Raw genomic sequence first — 21,164 nt, 5'->3', positions numbered from 1 at the left:
GTGCCCTTTGGGTGGTTCCTTTGAGGTCAGCAGCTCTTTGCTAACCTGATCAGACACAGTACCCCACCTCCACCAAGTAGAGAGGAAAGACAAAAATGCTATAAATCAAACCAAAACAAGCAAACAGAAAACTTTACGGGATAAAATTGGGTGGAAAACCAAATAATAGCGGTAGAAACACTAACAAAAATGAAGTTCTAATTATTGAAATAGGCAGCAATGGGAAATTATAATTAAACTAGAAAAATTGAGAAAGAAAAAGGATCTGTATGGAAAAGGTTGAGCTTAAACAACAAAACAACAATCAACAACATCAAAATAAACAAACAAAAAAAAAAACACAACCAAAAACAAAGCAGTATGTATATGTTATTGAATATTGTCTGGGCAACACGTGGTCTTCTGGGGTATGAGATGTTAATAACAGTTCTGATACGACTGGAGGCTGCTAGTTTCTCAAACCCCAGCAGGTAGACACCCTAAATCTCTCTTCAGCCCACTTAAAAGGCACTTTGAACTTGTTCACTTGCTGAGCAGAAGCTTTCCCAGGGAAGTGCTTGTCGCTGGAATCACTGCTGAAGTGGCTCTCCACTTACCCTGTGTGCCAAAACTGGTCTCCCTCTGCCCCCGAGGGTTAGGGCTGCAAGGCGGCTCAGACCCCGCCCTTAAGCTACTTGGTCGCTGGGTTACCAGCTCCCACCCAATTCTAGCTCTGCGACCCTGAGGGTGGAGCTTGCCGGGGCAGATCGCTCACAATGGCTGCCTGTGACCCAGAGCCAAACACTATTAGCTCCGTCTGGCTCAGCGGCTCAGACTGGGGCCCTAAACAAAGGCCAAAGTTCTCCGCACTCCCGCTCAGGCTCTCTCCAAGGCAGTTCAGTTGAGTGCCAAGTCCAAAGACACCAAAACAGTTCACAGGTAAGGCCTTTCTGGTTTGCAGTCTCGCTGCTACTGAACTTACAGTTGCGGGCGGGTTTAGACGGATTGAACACACACAACCACTTGCCGGTTTTCCACTGTTTTAGTCCTCCTCTTGGGGTCCAGAAGTCTCTCGCTGACTCCCTGTATCCTCTCAGGGATGATGATAGGCAGATCCCACCAGCCAGAGATGCCTGGAGTCCTATCTCCCCAGACTCACAGTGCCCAGATGCAAGGAAGCTGTTACTCGGCTGCCATCTTGCTCCGCCTCCGATTTTACTTTTCTATTTCTAGTTAGTCTGGCCAATGGTTTATCTATTTTATTTATTTTTTCATAAAACCAACTCCTTGTTTCATGAATTTTTCTGAATGATTCTTTTGTTTTCAATTTCATTGATCTCTGATTTGATTTTGGATATTTCTTTTCTTCTACTGGGTTTAGGCTTAGATTGTTCTTCTTTTTCCAATTCTATAAGATGGCTTGTGAGTTTGTTGATGTGCTCTCTTTCTGTTTTTTGAATGTAGGCATCTAAAGTGATAAATTTTCCTCTCAAAAGTGTTTTTGCAGTATCCCACAGGTTTTGGTAGCTTGTGTCTTCATTGTGGCTATGGTCAAGGAAGTTAATTATTTCCTGTTTTATTTCTTCCTGCACCTATCTGTTATTCAACAGAAGGTTGCTTAATTTCCATGGCTTTGTGCGGGGTTGAATGTTTTTGTTAGAGTTGAGTTCCACCTTTAGTGTCTTATGGTCTGAGAACATACAAGGTAAAATTTCAATTCTTTTTATTCTGTTGATATTTGTTTTGTGTCCCAGGATATGATCAATTTTGGAGAATGTTCCATGGGGTGATGAGAAAAATGTATATTCTTTATCTTTGGGATGGAGTGTTCAATATGCGTCTATCAAGCACAGTTGTTCTAGGGTCTCATTTAAATCTCTTATATCTTTGTTTAATTTCTGTTTAGAGGATCTGTCTAGCTCTGTAAGAGGAGTGTCAAAGTCCCCTGTTATTATGGTATTATCAGATATCATATTGCTCAGAATGAGTAAGGTCTATTTCAAGAATCTGGGAGCATTTAAATTGGGTGCATAAATATTTAGAATTGAAATGTCTTCTTGTTGTATTTTTCCCTTGACCAATATAAAGTGACCATCTTTGTCTTTTTTGACCTTAGTTGCTTTAAATCCACATGTATCTGAAAATAAGATTGCAACTCCTCTTTTCTTCTGAATTCCATTTGCCTGAAAAATTGTCTTCCAACCCTTGACTCTGAGCTTGAATTTGTCTTTTGAAGCCAGGTGTGTTTCTTGCAGACAGCAAATGGATGGCTTTTTAATCCAGTCAGCCAATCTATGTCTCTTCAGTGGGGAATTCAAGCCATTAACATTTATTGAGATAATTGATAAGTATGGTAGTATTCTATTCATCTTATTTGGTGAGAGTCCATTGCTTAGTTTTATCTTTTGCATCAGTGTGGAGGTTTGGTTCTGTCCTTTAATTTCTGAGTTCTTACTTTGCTGTTGATCCATTGTGATGGTCAGTGTGTAGAACAGGTTGAAGTATTTCCTGGAGAGCTGGTCTTGTTTTGGCGAATTTCCTCAATGTTTGTATATCCATAAATTATTTGATTTCTTTGTCAATTTTAAAGCTTAGCTTAGCAGGGTACAGAATTCTGGGTTGGAAATTGTTCTGTTTAAGTAGATTAAAGATACATGACCATTGTCTTCTTGCTTCCATTCCTCTGGGGCATTCTTCTTCCCCATCTGGGATTCCTATAAATCATATGTTGGAACGCTTCATAAAGTCCCATAATTCTGACAGTGAACATTCTGCTTTCTCTCTCTTCTTTTCTGCCTCTTTTACTATCTGAGTTATCTCAAGAACTTTGTCCTCTACCACGGAAATTATTTCTTTTGCATGGTCTAACTTGTTGATGATACTTTCCATTGCATCTTTAAGTTCCCTAATTGACTGTTTCAGTTCCTTCAGCTCTGCTATATCCTTTCTATATTCTTCATATCGTTCATCTCTTATTTGATTCTGTTTTTGGATTTCCTTTTGGTTATTTTCCACTTTATTAGCAGTTTCCTTCATTGTTTCCATCATTTCTTTCATTGTTTTTATCATGTGTATTCTAAATTCCCTTTCTGTCATTCCTAACATTTCTTTATAGGTAGAATCATTTGCAATAGTTACCTCATGGTCCCTTGGAGGGGTTGCTCTGGACTGGTTCTTCACGTTTCCTGGAGTTTTCTGCTGATTCTTCCTCATGAGTGATTTCTTTTACCTGTGGCTCAGTGAGTAGGGCACCAGCCCCATATACTGAGGGTGGTGGGTTCAAACCCGGCCCCGGCCAAACTGCAACAAAAAAGTAGCCACACGTTGTGGTGGGGGCCTGTAGTCCCAGCTACTCGGGAGGCTGAGGGAAGAGAATCACCTAAGCCCAAGAGCTGGAGGTTGCTGTGAGCTGTGACGCTATAGCACTCTATTGAAGGGTGAGACTCTGTCTCTTAAAAAAAAAAATGTATGTGGTCATTTCTAACCCCTACCCTCCTACATATACGTATTTAAATTCCTTGACTGTAGAAACTTTGCCTTCCTCACTGCTGCATCCTTGGCGTCTGGAGCACGGCCTGCATTTAAGAAGCACTTATATGTCTTTTTTAGTTGATTGATACATGCTTCACCCTAACTTCTCATTTGGGCATTTTCCAAATCAATCTCAACTACTGTAATCACGGGCATCTAAACTCAGGCTCATTTCTGCTTTCAGCTTTGCTCATTTCTTGCAGCCACCTGCCCTCCTCCCCATCCCCATCTGACTCTCACCCCCTTAAGATTCAAGTCCTGTTTTTTCTTGACTCTGTTCCAGAACGCTCCAGGCCACATTGACATTTACTCCTGTCCCCCATGACTACTTTAGGAGGAACTGATCTGGTTAAAATTTAAGTTATGTTGGTATACTAGAAAGTGGTTCGTACCTTCACAAAATTTATACACCAGAGGAATTGATAACAGACTCAGTAAGAAGTGTTCAATCTTTATACTTTTGAATTTAAATGCTAGCAATCTCTAGGTCAGTTAACTGGGAGAAAGCTATTTGCGGTTTCTTGATCCTTCCTGGGAAAATGGAAAGTTGCTTTCTCTTTGGAAGGGAAGATAAAAAGAGATTGCAATTACAGATGCTTTAGAGCACTGTTGCTTTCCTTTGTGGCCTGTGTACAGAGAGGATGAAATTAAATAAGGAGGGAAAACAGGCAGCCTCTTTACTCTCAACTAACTCATCTCAAGCAAGGAAGTCACAGGAAACATTTTGATACCAAGTTAGTTTGAAGTTCCCAAGAGGGCTTTTGACCCTACCTTTTAAGGAAGTAAGTAAATCACAAAGAAATAGTCTAAGTCTGTGAATAAGATCATGAACTGGGGCCAAAATGACAGGTGATTAGAGGGAAATGTGTCAAGTTACACGTGTACATAATGATTTGCTTTCTTTAAGTTTGCTATATAGATTAAAAAAATCTTTTTCTTTAAATGTAAGATACTGCCAGGTGTGGTGGCTCATGCCTGTAATCCCAGCACTCTAGGCGGCCTCACTTCCCACTCTCAAGTGAGTGGATTGCTTGTGCTCAAGAGTTTAAGACCTGCCTGAGCAAGATCCCGTCACTACTAAAAATAGAAAAGCTATTTTTCCTATTGTGGCTGGCACCTGTAGTTACAGCTACTTGGGGAGGCTGAGGTAGGAGGATCACCTGAACTGAGGAGTCGGAGGTTGCTGTGAGCTGTGATGACACCACCGCACTCTAGCCAGGGGGACAGAGTAAGACTGTCTCAATAAACAAACAAATAAATGTAACATACTGTTTCAAGTGTCCTGTTTTAGTAAAGAATTTGTTTTGCTTTAAAAAGAGAAGGGGAGGAATTTCTGGTATCCCCACCTGCGGTGGACTAGGTCCTAGCCTCTGCCTCCCGTGTAAGAAGGCAGGGTGGAGGAGGTGCGGCTGTCTGCCGTCAGCTTTCCTTAACCATTAGAGCAGAGAATTTGAACTTCTTCTGGAGGGGACAACTAAAACTCAAAATCTGTAAGATGAGAGGAGAAATGTCAAAGTAAACCATATACTAGAGGAAAAAAATCGGTACTTAGAAAAAGAAACACCAGCAATCACTCCTGTAAAATTGAAAATTGACTTCAGAGCAGCCATTTCCTTTGTTTGGAGTCTTTGCTGAGGGACACAAACTGTCCTAGGAGTTTGTGTGGTGTGGAAGTTAATGCAAACACATTTCTCTGGATAATGTGGGAACAGGAATCATCTCTGGCAGCTGGGGAGGATGGTAGGGATCCTGGAGCAGCAGAAAGGCAGGCAGTAGAGGGGAGTAGTGGAGGGTCTGGCCCAGGCCCAGGCAGAAGGGAAGGTGAAGGCGGCTCCTTGCTCAGCGTAAGGAGGGCAGTGAACCCACAGGCCCTGCTGCAGCACTTTCAGTTTACCCTGAATTTCAAGACAAGGCCACGCACTGATCAGGCCGCCTCTAGCCGATGACTGAGTCCAGGAGGAACACTGGAGCCTGGCTGTTTCTGCCCACTGCACCACTCCTCGGATGGGCGGCCTTTAATTGGGAGAGTCCCATTGGGTTGACTAAGACTTAGCGGGTCTGCATCCCGTCTGAGGCAGTCTCTGCCCACACCCTGCTTCCTCCCACATTTGTGTTCACAGGAATTATTCGCTCCCTAGGAAGCCAGTTGCACACCTGATTCCTTCTCTGTGCCTGCTTTCCGGGAGGACCTAAATGACACAGATTACATACGACATCCTTTTTATTTACATCAACACATATTCTCTGCTATTCTCTTTATTATCTCCTAGTCCCTAACACAGTCTTGGACTACAAGGAAGGACCTTAGAGATGGAAGAACAAACAGGTCTATAAAGCAAGCGACTGGAAGGGAGCCAGGTCTTGCCGCTCATTGGCTGGGTGGCTGGGCAAGTCCCACGGCTTCTCTGGGTGGTGCTTTCCTCATCTGCAGAGAGAAGCACCAGAGACCTTGATCTCTAAGGTTTCTCTACACTTTCCTCCGAAACATTGTCCCTTTCAGTGTTCTGTCTAGTACCCTGTAGTTTTTGCTTAATGAATACCAGATGGTTTAACTTAGCCACCTTTTCAATGACGTTCCCTGTGCCCCTTTAAATGTTTATATATTAAAATATTTTATTTCATGGGAACTAATTTAGGATTGCCAAAAACGGTGAGATAGAAATGAGAAGACCCCCAAAAGGTCTCATTTTCTTAATTCCTTATCAAATAAAACTGTCCAAGTAGTTCCCACAAGCTATAAAAAGGTGGGGGAGATGCCTGTGGAGAAAGAAAAATGAAATTAGCATCCAAAGGACTGAAATTTGTCCTGTGTCTGCATGTAGTCATTTTGTCAAAAACCATTATAATTTCGTTAAAAAGTAAAGTTTGAGCACCCTCTAGTGGCCAATCTAATAATTTTTTTCAAAACCACATGTTTCAATTAGGAAAGGACACACACCTGGCATTTCTGAGCATAATTGATATTGGTTTTAATGAGAGAGACAACTTTGTCCATCTATATCCAAAATATTTTAAGTTCCTGCTTCAATAAACCATGCAGTTGAAGCACTGGAAGAGACTTCAGAGATTCTTCATGTATCCATTCCTTCAGCAAATGTTAACTGATGACCTACTGTGTGCCGTGCATTGCTCTCTGCATTGCAGATGGAGCATGGACAAAACAGAAAGTCTTCATTAGCCGCATATTCTGGTGCAGAAAGACAATGGACAACTAAGGTAATGAATACACAATATGCCAGAGGCTGAGAAGGGCAGGGGAGAAAGTGAGGCAAGGGAAGGAGTGGGCGCTGAGTGGAGGGTGTGGGGTCAGGAAGTGTCTCTCAGAAGCTGTTACGTGAGCTGAAGAGAGAGAGAGCAAGGCTTGCTGAGCGTCCGTCAGAAGAGAAAGCGGCTGTGCAGACCTGGGGGCCTGACACAGGTGAGGTAGCTGGGAGGTCATGGGGGTGTTGAGGGAAGGGGCAGAGTAGGCTAAGGGGAGAGTGAGGGAGAGGTAGTGTAGGTCAGATCATAACAGGATTTTGTGTAGGTTTGGGCTGTTATAACAAATTACTGAGGACTGGGGGACCCAAAGAATGAACATTGATTTCTTGCAGTTCTGAAAGCTGGGAAGCCCAGGATCAAGCAGGCGGGTGTCTGCCTGGTGAGGGCCCTCTTCCTGATCCGCAGACAGACATCTTCGTGTCCTCACATGGTGGACAGCAGGCAAGGAAGCAAGCTTGCCTGGGTCTCTTTGTACAAGAATACTAATGTCGCTGTGAGGACTCCTCCCCACCTCCTAATATCATCCCTCTGCGGGTTAAGGTTTGAACATACAGATTTTGGGGAACACAACGACACAGTCCATAACAGCTTTCTATGCCACAAAGACTGACTTTTACTCTGAGAAGGGAAACTACAAGAGTAACAGGATCCATTTAAGGATCTCTCTGCCCACAACGTGGAAATACAAGGTCAGGGAAAGGAAAGATGAAAGAGACCAGGTAAGGGCCTGTCACTACGTATGTTCCTAGGGAAAGGGAGAGACCAGCTGTGTCTGGTACTGCAGGTAAGATAACAAAAACTCATTTAGTAAATGGAAGAGACTGGGGATCTTGATAAAAACAGTTGTAATGAAATGGTGCAAGAAAAAGATTGGCAGTTTTTAAAAAGTTAAAAATAAACTTATCACATGATCCAGCCATTCCACTCCTAGGCATTTGCCAAGAGTGGCCAATATCTGCTTTTACATGAAATCTCATCCTTTATTTTTTAAAATAATAATGTATTTGTCTATTTATTTTACAGCCTTATTAAGATAAAACTCCTATATATGAAAACTACTTATACAGTGTACAATTTGATGAGTTTTGACATATGTATGCATCTATAACACCATATCACAATCCAGATAATAAATATATCCATCATCCCCAAAGGTTTCCTTGCACCCCAAAAAGATTCTTGAGGATCTTTTTTTCTAAAGTACAAAGGAGATTTTCTTTCTCTACAACAGCAGTTCTCAACCTGGGGGTCACGACCCCTTTGTAACAATGAAAATACCTATTTTATGTATTTCATCCTATTTTGACGTGTACTGGGAAAAAAAAAAACCAGTACATGAAACCCATCATTCCCAGATACTATTGCTTTGGATAAGATTAAATGAATAAAGAAAGTATACTTGGCATCAATTTAAAGGAAAGCTTCCATTGGTTATTACATGGCTGGCACCTTCATATACAAGTATTAAAAAAAAAAGATTTGAGGTTGGTGTGAGAAATGACTTTGTTCAACGCCCTCATTTTATAAGAAAGGATTTCTCAAGGAATGCCACAAAGTTCTGATATACATAATATTAATAGGCTGTGTGAAGGTTATTACCTGTCCCGAGGGACTTGTTTCTTTTTCCTCTGTGTATTCCTTCATATCAAAGCCCTACACATCCTTCAAGACTTACATGAAATACAACCATCTTCACCAAACTTTTCTTTATTCCTCAAAATGAGCATCACCTCTCCTTCCCTATTCAAAGGCTTCACTGTGTCCAGCCCAAATAATTTCTTATTCTACCTCCCTTGTAGGATTGGCCACCTCACCGTGTTCTGATAATGAGATATATGCAGGAGTATTGTGTTGTTTGGAACTTTTCGAGGGCTAATTCACCTGGGAGGTGTACCCTTTTGCCTTTCCCTTCACACTGTTTATATTAGAGACATATTGGCTACGCTCAAATTGCCATCTGGACTATCATACCCTATGTCCCCAAAGGCATCCCAAATAAACATAGTTTAAATAAAAAAGGGTCCTTCCTAAACAAATTGAAATTTTAAATAGCCCTCTTACCTAGGCCCCTGGAATAAAAATTTTGAAACCACATGAATCCAGATATTATGATCCATTTTAATAATTACAATAGGATCTTTTTTTCTAAAGTACAAAGGAGATTTTCTTTCTCTACAACAGCAGTTCTCAACCTGGGAGTCACGACCCCTTTGTAACAATGAAAATACATCCTGTATATCAGATATTTACATTATGATTCATAACAGTAGCAAAATTACAGTTATGAAGTAGCAACGAAAATAATTTTATGGTTGGGGGTCACCACAACATGAGGAACTGTATTAAAGGGTCACGGCCTTAGGAGGCATTAGGAAGGCTGAGAACCACTGCGCTAGAACAATTCAATTTAGGTTAAAACTCATATGGGAATTAAGCCAGGTGCCGGGGCTCACACCTGTGATCCCATCAGTCTGGGAGGCCAAGGTGGGAGAATTCCTTGAGCTCAGGGTTTGAGACCAGCCTGAGCAAGAGCCAGACACCCCTGTCCCACCCTGTGTCTACTAGAGTCATTGTGGCAGGTACCTATACTCCCAGCTGCTCTGGAGACCAAAGCTGGAAGATCACTTGAGTCCAGGAGTTTGAGGTTGCAGTAAGTTAGGCTGACACAATGGCACTCTAGCCTGGGCAACACAATGAGACTGTCTCGCTGCAAAAAAAGAAAAAATCATTTGGGAATTCGAAAAAAGAGAAAAACTAATCCAATCCAAGAATAAATATGGAGTTTTTATGATCTGATCTTTTTTGATGTTGAGTAGTTCAGAATACACTAGTCTAAAATATATTCATGTTAGCATATTGATTATTTTGAATTAAAGGCCATTTACAGCCAAGCACAGTGGTTCACTCCTGTAATTCTAGCACTCTGGGAGGCTGAGGTGGGTGGATTGCCTAAGCTCAGGAGTTTGAGACCAGCCTGAGCAAGAGTGAGACCTTGTTTCGAAGAAAAATAGCCAGGAGTTGTGGTGGGCTCCTGTAGTCCAAGTTACTTGGGAGGCCAAGGCAGGAGGATCTCTTGAGTTTGAAGTTGCTGTGAGCTATAACACTGCCGCACTCTACCCAGGTAAACAAAGTGAAGATTGTATCTCAAAAAAAAAAAAAAAAAAAAAAGACATTTTCATTTGTTTGAAATGTGTTTATCTATCAGTCTTCCTTATCCATCTGTGAGTTTCTTGAGGGTAAATGCCAACGCTTTTTTGTTGTATACCTCATACCTAGCCCAGTGCCTAGTGTATAGATTGTGCTGAATAAAAGCTTGGGACACAGGTAGGATGTTTTATTCCCAAAGTACATTTTGGTGATCTAAGATAACTATTCAGAGTACATAAGCTTATGGTTATTAAATAATTTCAATATATTTTGTTTTGAAATTGTTTCTCCCTCTCTCAACAAACCTAACCAATAAATTTTAAAATTAGATCTATGAATTTTTAAACAGAGATTTATTACTTACATTTATTTTTTAATAACTTCGTAAGTACTTGCTTCAATAATCAATAAATAAAACGCTCATTCTCCAAATGCAGCTGAGTAAGTAATTGTGGTTAGCAGCGTTCTTCTGCTTGTGCTCAAATGTGATTACAAAATTATCGTGTTTATGGATCACTCTGTCATGGTCACAGATGACCTCTACTGAGGTTGGTGTGCTGTAAAATTGCTCTGATTAAGCAGAACACCACTGCCAACTGTTAAGCCGGACCAGCTACCAGCTGTCAGGCTACTTTTTGCCTCATGTAGTTACAATCAAGACTGCTTGGATTGAAATCCTGGGCTTCTTTACCAGCTACGAATTTAGGTGGTCAGTTTTCCTGAGCTTGTTTCCTCCCTTGTAAAATGGAGGTAAATGGTACCTATTTTAGGGGCTGTTATGAGGATTAAATACGTTAATACACGTGAAGCACTTGGAATAGTGCCTGGGATAGGGTGTTTGACCAGTAGTGTGTATTTTTTTTTGGCTGGGGCTGGTTTTGAACCCGCCACCTCCAGCATATAGCCTATGGGGCCGGCGCCCCACCCCTTTGAGCCACAGGCGCTGCCCCAGTAGTGCGTATTTGTATTAACCCCCTACCTCATTCACTCTTTCAGCCTTTATTGATTCATCCATTCAACCTTTATGTATTTATTGTACACCTTCAGATTGTAGAAATACGTTCTCTTCAGCTTACCAGGATCTTAATCAAAAACAATGGCTGGGCAGCCATAAATCTTTATTTATTTATTTATTATTTATTGTTGTTGGGACAGGGTCCCACCCCATGCCCTGAGCAGAGCGCCCATCCCGCTGCTCCAGCCTCTGCAAGCCGCTGGGATTATGGGCGCGCCCGGCCAAAACAAAGGTTTAAATTACAGGCTTGTGTACTTTTGGGAATAAATAAATTTGCTTGTGCTCAAATGTGATTACAAAATTATCAAACTTTTTTTTTTTTTTTTTTTGTAGAGACAGAGTCTCACATACCGCCCTCAGGTAGAGTGCCGTGGCGTCACACGGCTCACAGCAACCTCTAACTCCTGGGCTTACGTGATTCTCTTGCCTCAGCCTCCCGAGCAGCTGGGACTACAGGTGCCCGCCACAACGCCCGGCTATTTTTTTGTTGCAGTTTGGCCGGGGCTGGGTTTGAACCCGCCACCCTCGGCATATGGGGCCGGCGCCCTACTCACTGAGCCACAGGCGCCGCCCAAATTATCAAACTTTTTAAACAGGGGGCCAATTCACTGTCCCTCAGACCATTGGAGGGCGGACGATAGTTAAAAAAAACTATGAACAAATTCCGATGCACACTGCACCATCTCTTATTTTGAAGTAAAAAACAAAACGGGAACAAATACAATTCACACCGCTTCATGTGGCCCGCGGGCCGCAGTTTGAGGACACCTGGAACTTACAGAAAGCTGCTAACGCCCCGCGTAAAAGGGAATAGTGCTTTCATATTTCTTTTTTTTTAATTTCTATTATAACTTCAGGCTGTGGGATTAAAAATAATATTAATCTTCATTTTCTGCTTCACAGGAATGTCTGGATGATAAGTTACTGACATGAAAAAAATTACGTTTCAGATCGTTTCAGAAAGGTTAGGCAAGTCGTAGCAACAGAGGCGGAGACCAGGCGGAGTCTTGTTTAAACACCTACAGAGCATTTGAGCGATAAGAGTAAGTTTGACACTCCGAGGCTCCCGTAGGTGATTTTAGGTGCCAATATGGCGCCTCCTGTCAGCGTCCCATGTGCTATTTCCGGTCGCACCCGGAAGCAGGATTCCATGCGGTAGTTGAGACTGGCTGGCGGCTGCCGGCAGCGTGCGTTTTCATAGAACTCCTCGCCCCGAAGCCAGTCTGCAGCCAACATGTCCAGCAGAAACAACAACAAGCTGCCCAACAACCTGCCGCAGTTGCAGAATCTGATCAAGCGGGACCCACCGGCCTACATCGAGGAGGTGCGGCGCGGCGGCCGCTGAGGCCCGGGCCGGGTGGTTAAGACCCTGCGCGAGGAGGGCCCTGGAAGGGGCGTAGACGAGCTGGGAGGACGTCTGTGGACGCAGCCAGCAGAGGAGGGGAAGAAAACAATGTAGCAGCGTGTCAGGAGAGAGGACTGGGCTGGGTACAAAGACCAGAGAGCTTCAGAACCCTACAGGCGTGAGGATCAGAGGGGGCCTAAGGGATGGCCCGGGAGCCTTGGGCTTTTGTGGTGACTGATACACAAAAAGAGCATAATGAAATGGGTCCTGATCATCTCGAGGCAGATGAATAGTGGTAGCTGGGCCACAGGGGCGGAGGTTCGGGAAGGAAGTGGGGTAAGGATTTTGTTCCGAGCAGCAAGAGTTCTGGGGCCCTCTCCTTATTCCTGTTCAAGGGAGGTGTGGAGCCAAGAGAGGGAAGGTCTTTGAAGCATGTAGGGTCTTTAGGTCTCCCTCTGAAATCCTGCTTTTGGAAAAAGTTGGAAGTCTAGCAGTTTTGTTGGGGAAATCAAGAGTTGATTTTTTTGAGCATGCTAAGTGGAAGACATATGTTAGACATCTAAACCGAGATGTCACTGTGCCAGGTTAAGGCTGATACTAAAATATTCATAGGGTGTGTGTGTGTGTGTGTGTTTGTGTATCCGTCTTACACAATTTAGAGACATGGGCTTTGAATGGAGGGTAGCTATAGGGCATGGAACTGAGGCATGGTGAATTCTGACATTAAATTGTTGGACTATTATTAGAACTCAACGTAAGTAAAATGAGATAATGTGTATATAATGAGCGGCACATAGCAAGTGCAGAGTAAGTGAAAGCTATAATTTGTGTGTGTCTATTGCTCTTGGTTGCAGAACTCTAGCACAAAATCTTAATTGATATTTAAAAAAAGGGAATTTTGACTGGAGAGCTGCTTTTCTGAGTTGAGTGCTCTGTGTACATAGCTGATGAAATAGAGATTGGGTAGGTAGGAAATGGTACACAGGGCCATAATCTGTGGTGCTGACTCCTGCTTTCCTGTTTTTTATACCACAACTGTGATGTGCTTAGATTATTTTAAACCTCATTTTGACCAATGCAGATAAGGAAAAAGGAGCGTTTTTATGTACTTTCACCATATGTTTTTCTCCATCCCACTGTCAAAAATTTGTATGAGTAGTTTTTCATTGTGTACTGAGAAAGTTTAAATAGACTGACAAAGTTAAATTTTATTTTTCTACAGTTTCTACAGCAGTATAATCACTACAAATCCAATGTGGAGATTTTCAAATTCCAACCAAATAAGCCCAGCAAAGAACTAGCAGAGTTGGTGATGTTTATGGCACAGGTAAAAAGAAAATTTCTTAATAAAATGAAGTCCAGTGTTATATACAGTTTGTAGAATATTTTTTCACTAATATTCATTCTACTCTGGAGCAGAAACTTAATTAAAAACTTTTTTAACTTTCTGTTTTTGCAAACTCTTATTTTCTCCCTCTGATGAGTTAGAGGATTTTGCTAGATCTTTTTGCAGAACCAACTAGAACAAAACTATCAAATGTTTTCTTTTCAGAGCTAGACTTTATTTTTTAAAAAAGAAAACAGCTGATTTTTTCTTAAAATCATTATAAAAGCAGATTCTAAGTCAAAAATATTTTACTAAGACTAGAGGAAATAAGGTGAAGGTTGGAGAAATTGCCATGCAGGAGAAAAAGAGGTGATCTGGAACATCTACTTCTATGAAACATAGCCTTTTACTCTCCTTTGCAGAACATCCTAAATCTGTGCATCTGAATTATAGGAGAGAATGAGAGAAACTTCAGAAGAGCCTTTGCTTTGTTACAGATTGGTCACTGCTACCCAGAATATCTAAGTAAATTTCCTCAAGAGCTGAAAGATCTTCTCTCCTATAATCACACTGTCCTGGATCCAGATCTTCGAATGGTAGGACCAGTATTTGGAATAATAAATTGTGCTGTGTTCATGTGTGCATGTAAGGTGTGTTTAAATGAGAACAACCTTTCAGCTAATTATTTTTTAAAAATGTAAATCAGGATATGTCACCCTTCCTTAATATCCTTCTATGGCTTCTTATTTATGCTTAGGAATAAAACTCACTATCATGGCCTGTGAGCCCCAACATTATCTATTCCTGTGTTTCTGATTTTATAGCCTTTTCTGCTACACTCTCATCTTTCTTTTCTTCCAGCATACAAATCCTGCAGGATGCTCTTTAACCTGTGCAATAGATGATTCCTGCTAGTCATTCAAATCTTATGGGTGAAGAATCCTAATTACAACTAGTAGTTTTTATAATGCTTAACTTAATAAACTTATCCATTAAATAGCCACGAGGGCAGAGACCGTCTGTCCTGAATTCTGCAGTAGTGACTAGTTATTAAAAGACATTAAGCTGTTGGGGATACATATGCTCCATTTTCTCATATTTTTAACTTTACAATTATCTTATAGTATGTTTTCTTTTCCTTCCTGAGACATTTTGCAAAGCTTTGATCTTGCTGAGAAATAAGAATCTCATCAATCCATCAAGTTTACTAGAGCTCTTCTTTGAACTTCTTCGTTGCCATGATAAGCTTCTGCGAAAGGTAAAGAGCAAAAACCTTTTTTCCTACATCTCATTCTTCCTTGAAATGCTGTGAACTTGTAGAGTTTGAAGTCCTTTGGCTTCTTGGTGCTTTATACTATTTGTTACAGTTAAGAATGCTTTTAACAGGAAAATAACCAGTCATTATGCACATGCAATGTGGTATTAACAGCTAGTATTTACTGAGTGCATACACCATTCTCAGAGCTTCTGTGTATTTACTTGTTTACTCGCAAAGCCCTATGAGATAGGGATTATTTTTTTCTTATTATTACTCTATAGATGAAAAGGCCAGGGCACAGATAGAATAACTTACCTTGGGTCACACTGCTTCTGAGTGACAGGTCTGGAGTATAAATCCAGGCCACCTGGCTCCAGAACCCAAATTTTTTATTAGTGCACTAAACTGATTAGCTAAGTCAGGACATTGGTACTCATAGATATAACCAGCTCACCTCCCAATAAAACTAACCTTTTTTTTTGTTGTTATGAACGTTTTCTCATGACTTTATATTTGTTCACATAAGAACAGAAGCTGAAGATTTATGAGAGAATTTTTAAAAAGAAAAACTTAAATTTACATTCATCAACTGCCACGATTTGATTTTAGCTATTGTACTCCTTGGTTTAATTTGTGGATTAAAAGTGGTCCATGGGAGCATATTTTGGATATCAGTGGTATTTGTATTTCTAGTATTATTAATATTGTGTATGCAGTTAGGTGCTCAGTAAATGAAACAACTTTCCTTTAAAAAAAAAACTTTATTGGGATAAAATTCACATACAGTTCATCCACTTAAAATGTACAATGCGGTGGCTTCTAGTACACTCACAGAGCTGTGCAGCCATTAGCAGAGGAGGTTCTGGAACCTTTGTCACCCCCCAGAGCGACTCCTCTCCGACTGGCAGTCAATCCTTTTCTGCCCATCTCTCCCAGCACTGGCACCACCCGCCTACTTTTCGTCTCCATAGATTTGCCTGTTCTGGATATTTTCTGTAAGTGGAGTCATGCAGCATGAGGACTTTAGTGACTAGAATCTTACACTGCGCATAATATTTTCAAGATTGACTCACATCGTAGCATATATCCATACTTTATTCCTTTTTCTTATCAAATAATATATTGTTGTTTGTAGTATTTTGTTTGGGTGATTTCCACTTTTTTGCTATTACGAATAGTACTGCTATGAGCGTTTGAATGAACTTTGATGTGGAAATATGTTCTCATTTCTCTTGGGTACATACCTAGTGGAATTATTGGGTCATATGGTAACTCCATGTTTAACCTTTTGAGGGCCACTTTGCTTTTTAGCTGCATTTTTGTTTGTTTTTGGTCGTTTGGGATAGAATGAAAAGTAAATAAAATTAAGTCATCTTGGGGAGGAGAGAGAGTGATAGGTGTGCTCCCACTTAATGGACAGACCTTTTGGGTGTGGGACACAACTGCAAGAGGGACGCTACATAACACATGTGAACATTGTAACCTAGTTGTTTTTACCCTCACATTAACCAGAAAAAAAAGAAAGGTTAAAAAAAAGTCATCTTACACATTTATACTTGTCTTCAAATTAGCAAGGTTAGAAATGTTGGGTAGGCTTAATATGTATATATTTTTATTTCTTTTCCTCAGACTCTATATACACATATTGTGACTGATATCAAGAACATAAATGCAAAACACAAGAACAATAAAGTGAATACAGTAAGTGCCCTTTCATTTTCCGTGTCTGTGTCGTCGTACCGCTGTACTGTATGTGTATTCAGTTTCTTTCTCCTTTTCTTCAGGTGTTGCAGAATTTCATGTATACCATGTTAAGAGACAGCAATGCAACTGCTGCCAAGATGTCTTTGGATGTGATGGTTGAGCTCTATAGGAGGAACATCTGGTAATGGATGCGTGTGTTAAGAAGTCTCTTGACAAGTAGACTCTTTTTTTCATTTGTAATTAACACAGAGCATATATACATTTTTTTAAAATCTTGACTCGGTAATATACTTCTGTCATAGATTAAGTTGCAAGTGAAAGTTGAGGCAATCCAATAACTGATAACATTGGCTGTCATTTCTTGAGCATCTACTCAAGTCAAGCACTTTACACTCCCTCGTTTACCCTGCAGGACAGCTTGAGAACAGATGCAGCTTGTCTGGAATTACCCCATTTTATAGGTGATGAAATAGAAGTTCATAGAGTTGTAAGAGTTTAGCTAATAAGATGCAGAGCTGAATTTCAAATCCAGTTTTGACTCCAACTCTGTGCTCTGTACTCTGTCATTTTGAAAATTTTCAAGTCAGTTTATCCTATATAAGGAAAGTACAACACTTCATATACTTTGGTTTGTTGGTACAGTGGCCCCAACTCATGTCTTTTGTTTTTCTTATTGACTATAAAAGTAATATTCATTGCAGCAAAAATTTGGAGAAACTAGATTTTTTAAAAACTTATGTGTAAGTCCCCTTACTCAGAGGCCCAGTGTTAGTATTTTATGGTATTTCCTCCTGGTCTTTTCTCTAATGTGCATTTTTAAATATGGTTAGAATTTTTCTGTATTATAGTTTTTTTTTATTCTGAGGTTCTTTCCCCAACTCTTCCCCACACCTCCGCCCCCCATGACTTACCTTGAGTAGGTTTTGTGCCATTAAAAATTCCTGGTGGCGCGGGGCGCCTGTGGCTCAGTGAGTAGGGCGCCAGCCCCATATGCCGAGGGTGGCGGGTTCGAGCCCAGCCCTGGCCAAACTGCAACAAAAAAATAGCCGGGCATTGTGGCGGGCGCCTGTGGTCCCAGCTTCTTGGGAGACTGAGGCAGGAGAATCGCGTAGGCCCAGGAGTTGGAGGTTGCTGTGAGCCGTGTGACGCCATGGCACTCTACCTGAGGGCGGTACAGTGACACTCTTGTCTCTACAAAAAAAAAAAAAAAAAAGTCTTTAAATACTCTCATCTTAATGGCTGCAAATTTTCTGTCATAGACCAGAATTTAATTGAATGTTCTAGCTGTGATTGACAAATTTAGCAATGCATGACTTCTTTTTTCTTTTTTTTTTTTGAGACAGTCTCAAACTGTCACCCTGGGTAAAGTGCCATGGCGTCGCAGCTCACAGCAGCCTCATACTCTTGGGCTTAAGCGATTCTCTTGCCTCAGCCTCCCAAATAGCTGGGATCACAGGTGCCTGCCACAATGCCCCAGCCATTTTTTTTTTTTTTTTTTTGGTTGCAGTTGTCATTGTTGTTTGGTGGGCCTGGGCTGGATTTGAACCTGAACCTGCCAGCTCCTGTGTATGTGGCTGGCGCCCTTGCTGCTTGAGCTACAGGTGCTGAGCCAACTTCTTAAAATATTACAGTTGGGAATTCTAATATGTCAGAGAGATTTACTACATTATTTTGTGCCAGTGTCTATGCTATGAAATACAGTAGAATGAAATTTACTTCAAGGCACTCATTGTCTTCCCCCAGGAATGATGCCAAAACCGTGAATGTTATCACAACTGCATGCTTCTCTAAGGTCACTAAGGTGAGTGCCTATAGAGCTGGGTGCAGACTGTCTGTGGGTGGGCTGCTTCTGCAGATGGCAGGTGCAGGAGATGGGTGTGTGAGGATGTGCAGTTTATGTTCAGTGATGTTTTCTCTGTTCCTAGACTGCATGCCTAGACTTCATTCCTAGACTGCATTGCGTCCCCATGCCTGTAATGCTAGCACTCTGGGAGGCTGAGGCAGGTGGATTGCTTGAGCTCAGGAGTTCAAGACTAACCTGAAGAAGCTGTCTCTTAAAAATAGCTAGGCATTGTGACAGGAACCTATAGTCCCAGCTACTTAGGGGGCTGAGGCAAGGGGATCACTTAAGCCCAAGAGTTTGAGGTTGCCATGAATTGTGACGCCATGGTACTCCACTGAGGGCAACAAAATGAGACTCTGTCTAAAAAAATAAATAAGAAAAATAAAATGACCTATTTATGAGAGGGAACATAAAAACATCTTTTTAAATGAATAAAACAAGTGACTGACTTTTCTGATTGGTCTTTAGATCCTAGTTGCTGCTTTGACATTCTTTCTGGGGAAGGATGAAGATGAGAAACAGGACAGTGACTCGGAGTCCGAGGTTAGTTTAATCACAGCTGGTTCGGAATTTTACGTTTCACATTGAAGAATCCGTGACTGCTCAGATGAGAAATTTATGTCACCTGTGTGCTTTATTGAGCTCTGCCGTGCTAAGATCTTATTCTACTTAGAATTTGTACTTGTATCAGTAATATTATTTAAATAATTAATACAACAGATTCATTCAACCTTAGTGTTAGCTCTAAAGCTGTATCTATAGCTCACTATATTTAGAATGAAAATTGCCAACATATTTTTTGAGGTAATGTCAACATTGTAGAAGTTTAGAGTGGAGGGAGGAAGGGGAGTAGTATCGTGATATGTATGATATATATACATGTGTATTTTTTTGGAGACAGGATTTTATTCTCTTTCTGGGCCAGGGGGCAGTGATGTGACTATAACGCACTACAGTCTCAAACTCCTGGGCTCCAGTGATCCCCCTGCCTTAACCTCCTGTGTAGCTGAGGCTACATACACATATTACCACACCTGGCCAATGGTTTGAACTTTTTATAGAGATACTGTGTCCCTATATTGCCCAAGCTGGTCTCAAACTCTTGGCCTCAAACCATTCTTCTGCCTTGGCTTCCCAAAGCACCTAGAATCAAGCATGAGCGAATGTGCCCAGCCTCAAAGTATCTTTATAAAGAAAAATCAAGATTTATGATGTCATAAAATTTTCTTAGATGTATTCAAAAGAAGAAATTCTTTTAAAAAAAATCTTCCTTCCCCATTTCAATGTTTTGGTAAGTAGAATACTGGACTATATGATAACATTTTTACACAATGTATGACCAATACGTTATTACTATAAATGTCAACCTGAATAACAGAGGCTCTCTAACAGAAAGTGATATTAATCAGGAATAAGCCATTGCATCCCTTGCATTGGGAATGCGCGTGCCGTAGTGAGGGATGTGTGTATTTGGGGAAATAAATTAAGGCAGGTTTTTAAATGAAAAATGAAGATAATTACATAATTGTTTCAATGTAATTGTTAGCTAATGAAAGGGTCAGTAACAAAGAGTGGTGCCAGTCTAGGGCTGGACAGGCAGCTGCTGGGCAATGTCCTTGCAGAACTATTTTCTCTGTGAGTTTGCAAAGGCATTCGTGCGGGGTTGTGGATTTTGCAGTCTTTGGTGTTCGTTTTGTTATCAGGCATTTTGTATCAGGTGCTCCCTTCATGGGCTTCCTAAACTCTACTTGTCAGGGTATTTTTTAACATAAGTGACTCCACTTTGATTCTGAAATTTTGACATAAAAATTTCCAGCTACTACAGATAAAAATTTTCTTGACCCTGTCTTATTTCTACTTCTCACTCCTTCCTCACAGGTAACTGTTTTGTTTTTTTGTGTATTTGTATACAATTAGGTGCACATACAGTCCCACATATAATAGTAGGTTGTTAAAAACTTATAGATATGTGTTGTCCTCTAATTTACTTTCCCTGTGTCTGTGAGATTGACCTCTGCATTTAGATCTTTGTTGTTAGCACATATAGATCTACCTTTTTCTTTTAACCTCTGTATACTTCAGATGAATGCGTTATAGTTTATATAAGTGTTCCCCTTTAGATAAAAATTTGTTTTCGATGTCTTTTTTCAAATAAGAACAAAGTCGTATTCTGTCAGTAAAAATCAAAAGCAGGCACAATGGCTCACTGCTGGTGGTCCCAGCTACTCCGGAACTGGTCAGGAAGGTCGCTAGAGCCCAGAAGTTTGAGGTTGCGGTGAGCTGTGATGTCCCCACTGTCCTTTAGCCTGGGCAACAGAGTGAGAATCCCCCCAAAATATTTAAGTATTGATGATGTAGTGAAAATCTCTGCATGTGCCTGTTGGTGCATATATGTGCACATACGTATGTAGGCGTATTCTGTACTTGATTTTAAAATTTGTGTTCATTTTTAATAGCTGTGTACAAAGAGTGTAAGAACCAAAAAGTGGAAGAAAGCATTCCTTTGCTTCTGTGCAGATTTTCCTTGTTTATAATTTACAAAGTAGTCTCTCTTCAGGATGAAGGACCAACGGTAAGAGACCTCCTGGTGCAGTACGCTACAGGGAAGAAGAGTTCCAAGAACAAGAAGAGGATGGAGAAGGCAATGAAAGTCCTCAAGGTGAGGCTCATATTTGGGAAATGTGATGGGAGTCACTGGCCTGCAGGATATGTGTTTTTTAGCCAGAGTTCTTTGAGAATTTAAAATCAGGGCAG

The 21,164-nt window shown here is 41.0% G+C and overlaps 1 protein-coding gene across 3 annotated transcripts in view; it reads left to right on the top strand.

The window, feature by feature from the left end:
- Nucleotides 1–12,050: 12,050 nt before the first annotated feature.
- The window catches only part of SDAD1 (SDA1 domain containing 1), a 38,479-nt gene continuing 29,365 nt past the window's right edge, over nt 12,051–21,164 (top strand). The window contains exons 1-9 of one of the 3 annotated variants that reach the window (XM_053586450.1): nt 12,051–12,257; nt 13,501–13,605; nt 14,103–14,201; nt 14,753–14,863; nt 16,493–16,564; nt 16,648–16,748; nt 18,311–18,368; nt 18,879–18,953; nt 20,968–21,069. In XM_053586450.1, coding sequence (XP_053442425.1) covers nt 12,168–12,257; nt 13,501–13,605; nt 14,103–14,201; nt 14,753–14,863; nt 16,493–16,564; nt 16,648–16,748; nt 18,311–18,368; nt 18,879–18,953; nt 20,968–21,069 — 813 coding nt within the window. In that variant the 5' untranslated portion in view covers nt 12,051–12,167. Of the gene's footprint in view, nt 12,258–13,500; nt 13,606–14,027; nt 14,202–14,752; nt 14,864–16,492; nt 16,565–16,647; nt 16,749–18,310; nt 18,369–18,878; nt 18,954–20,967; nt 21,070–21,164 lie in introns of all 3 variants that reach the window. The other 2 variants (XM_053586533.1, XM_053586604.1) reach the window with 2 other exon arrangements.

The sequence above is a fragment of the Nycticebus coucang genome, chromosome 1 (assembly GCF_027406575.1).
Source record: "Nycticebus coucang isolate mNycCou1 chromosome 1, mNycCou1.pri, whole genome shotgun sequence".
NCBI classification, from domain to species: Eukaryota; Metazoa; Chordata; class Mammalia; order Primates; family Lorisidae; genus Nycticebus; species Nycticebus coucang.
Note: the sequence above shows the minus strand (reverse complement) of the source record. Positions and strands in the feature narration are given on the sequence as shown.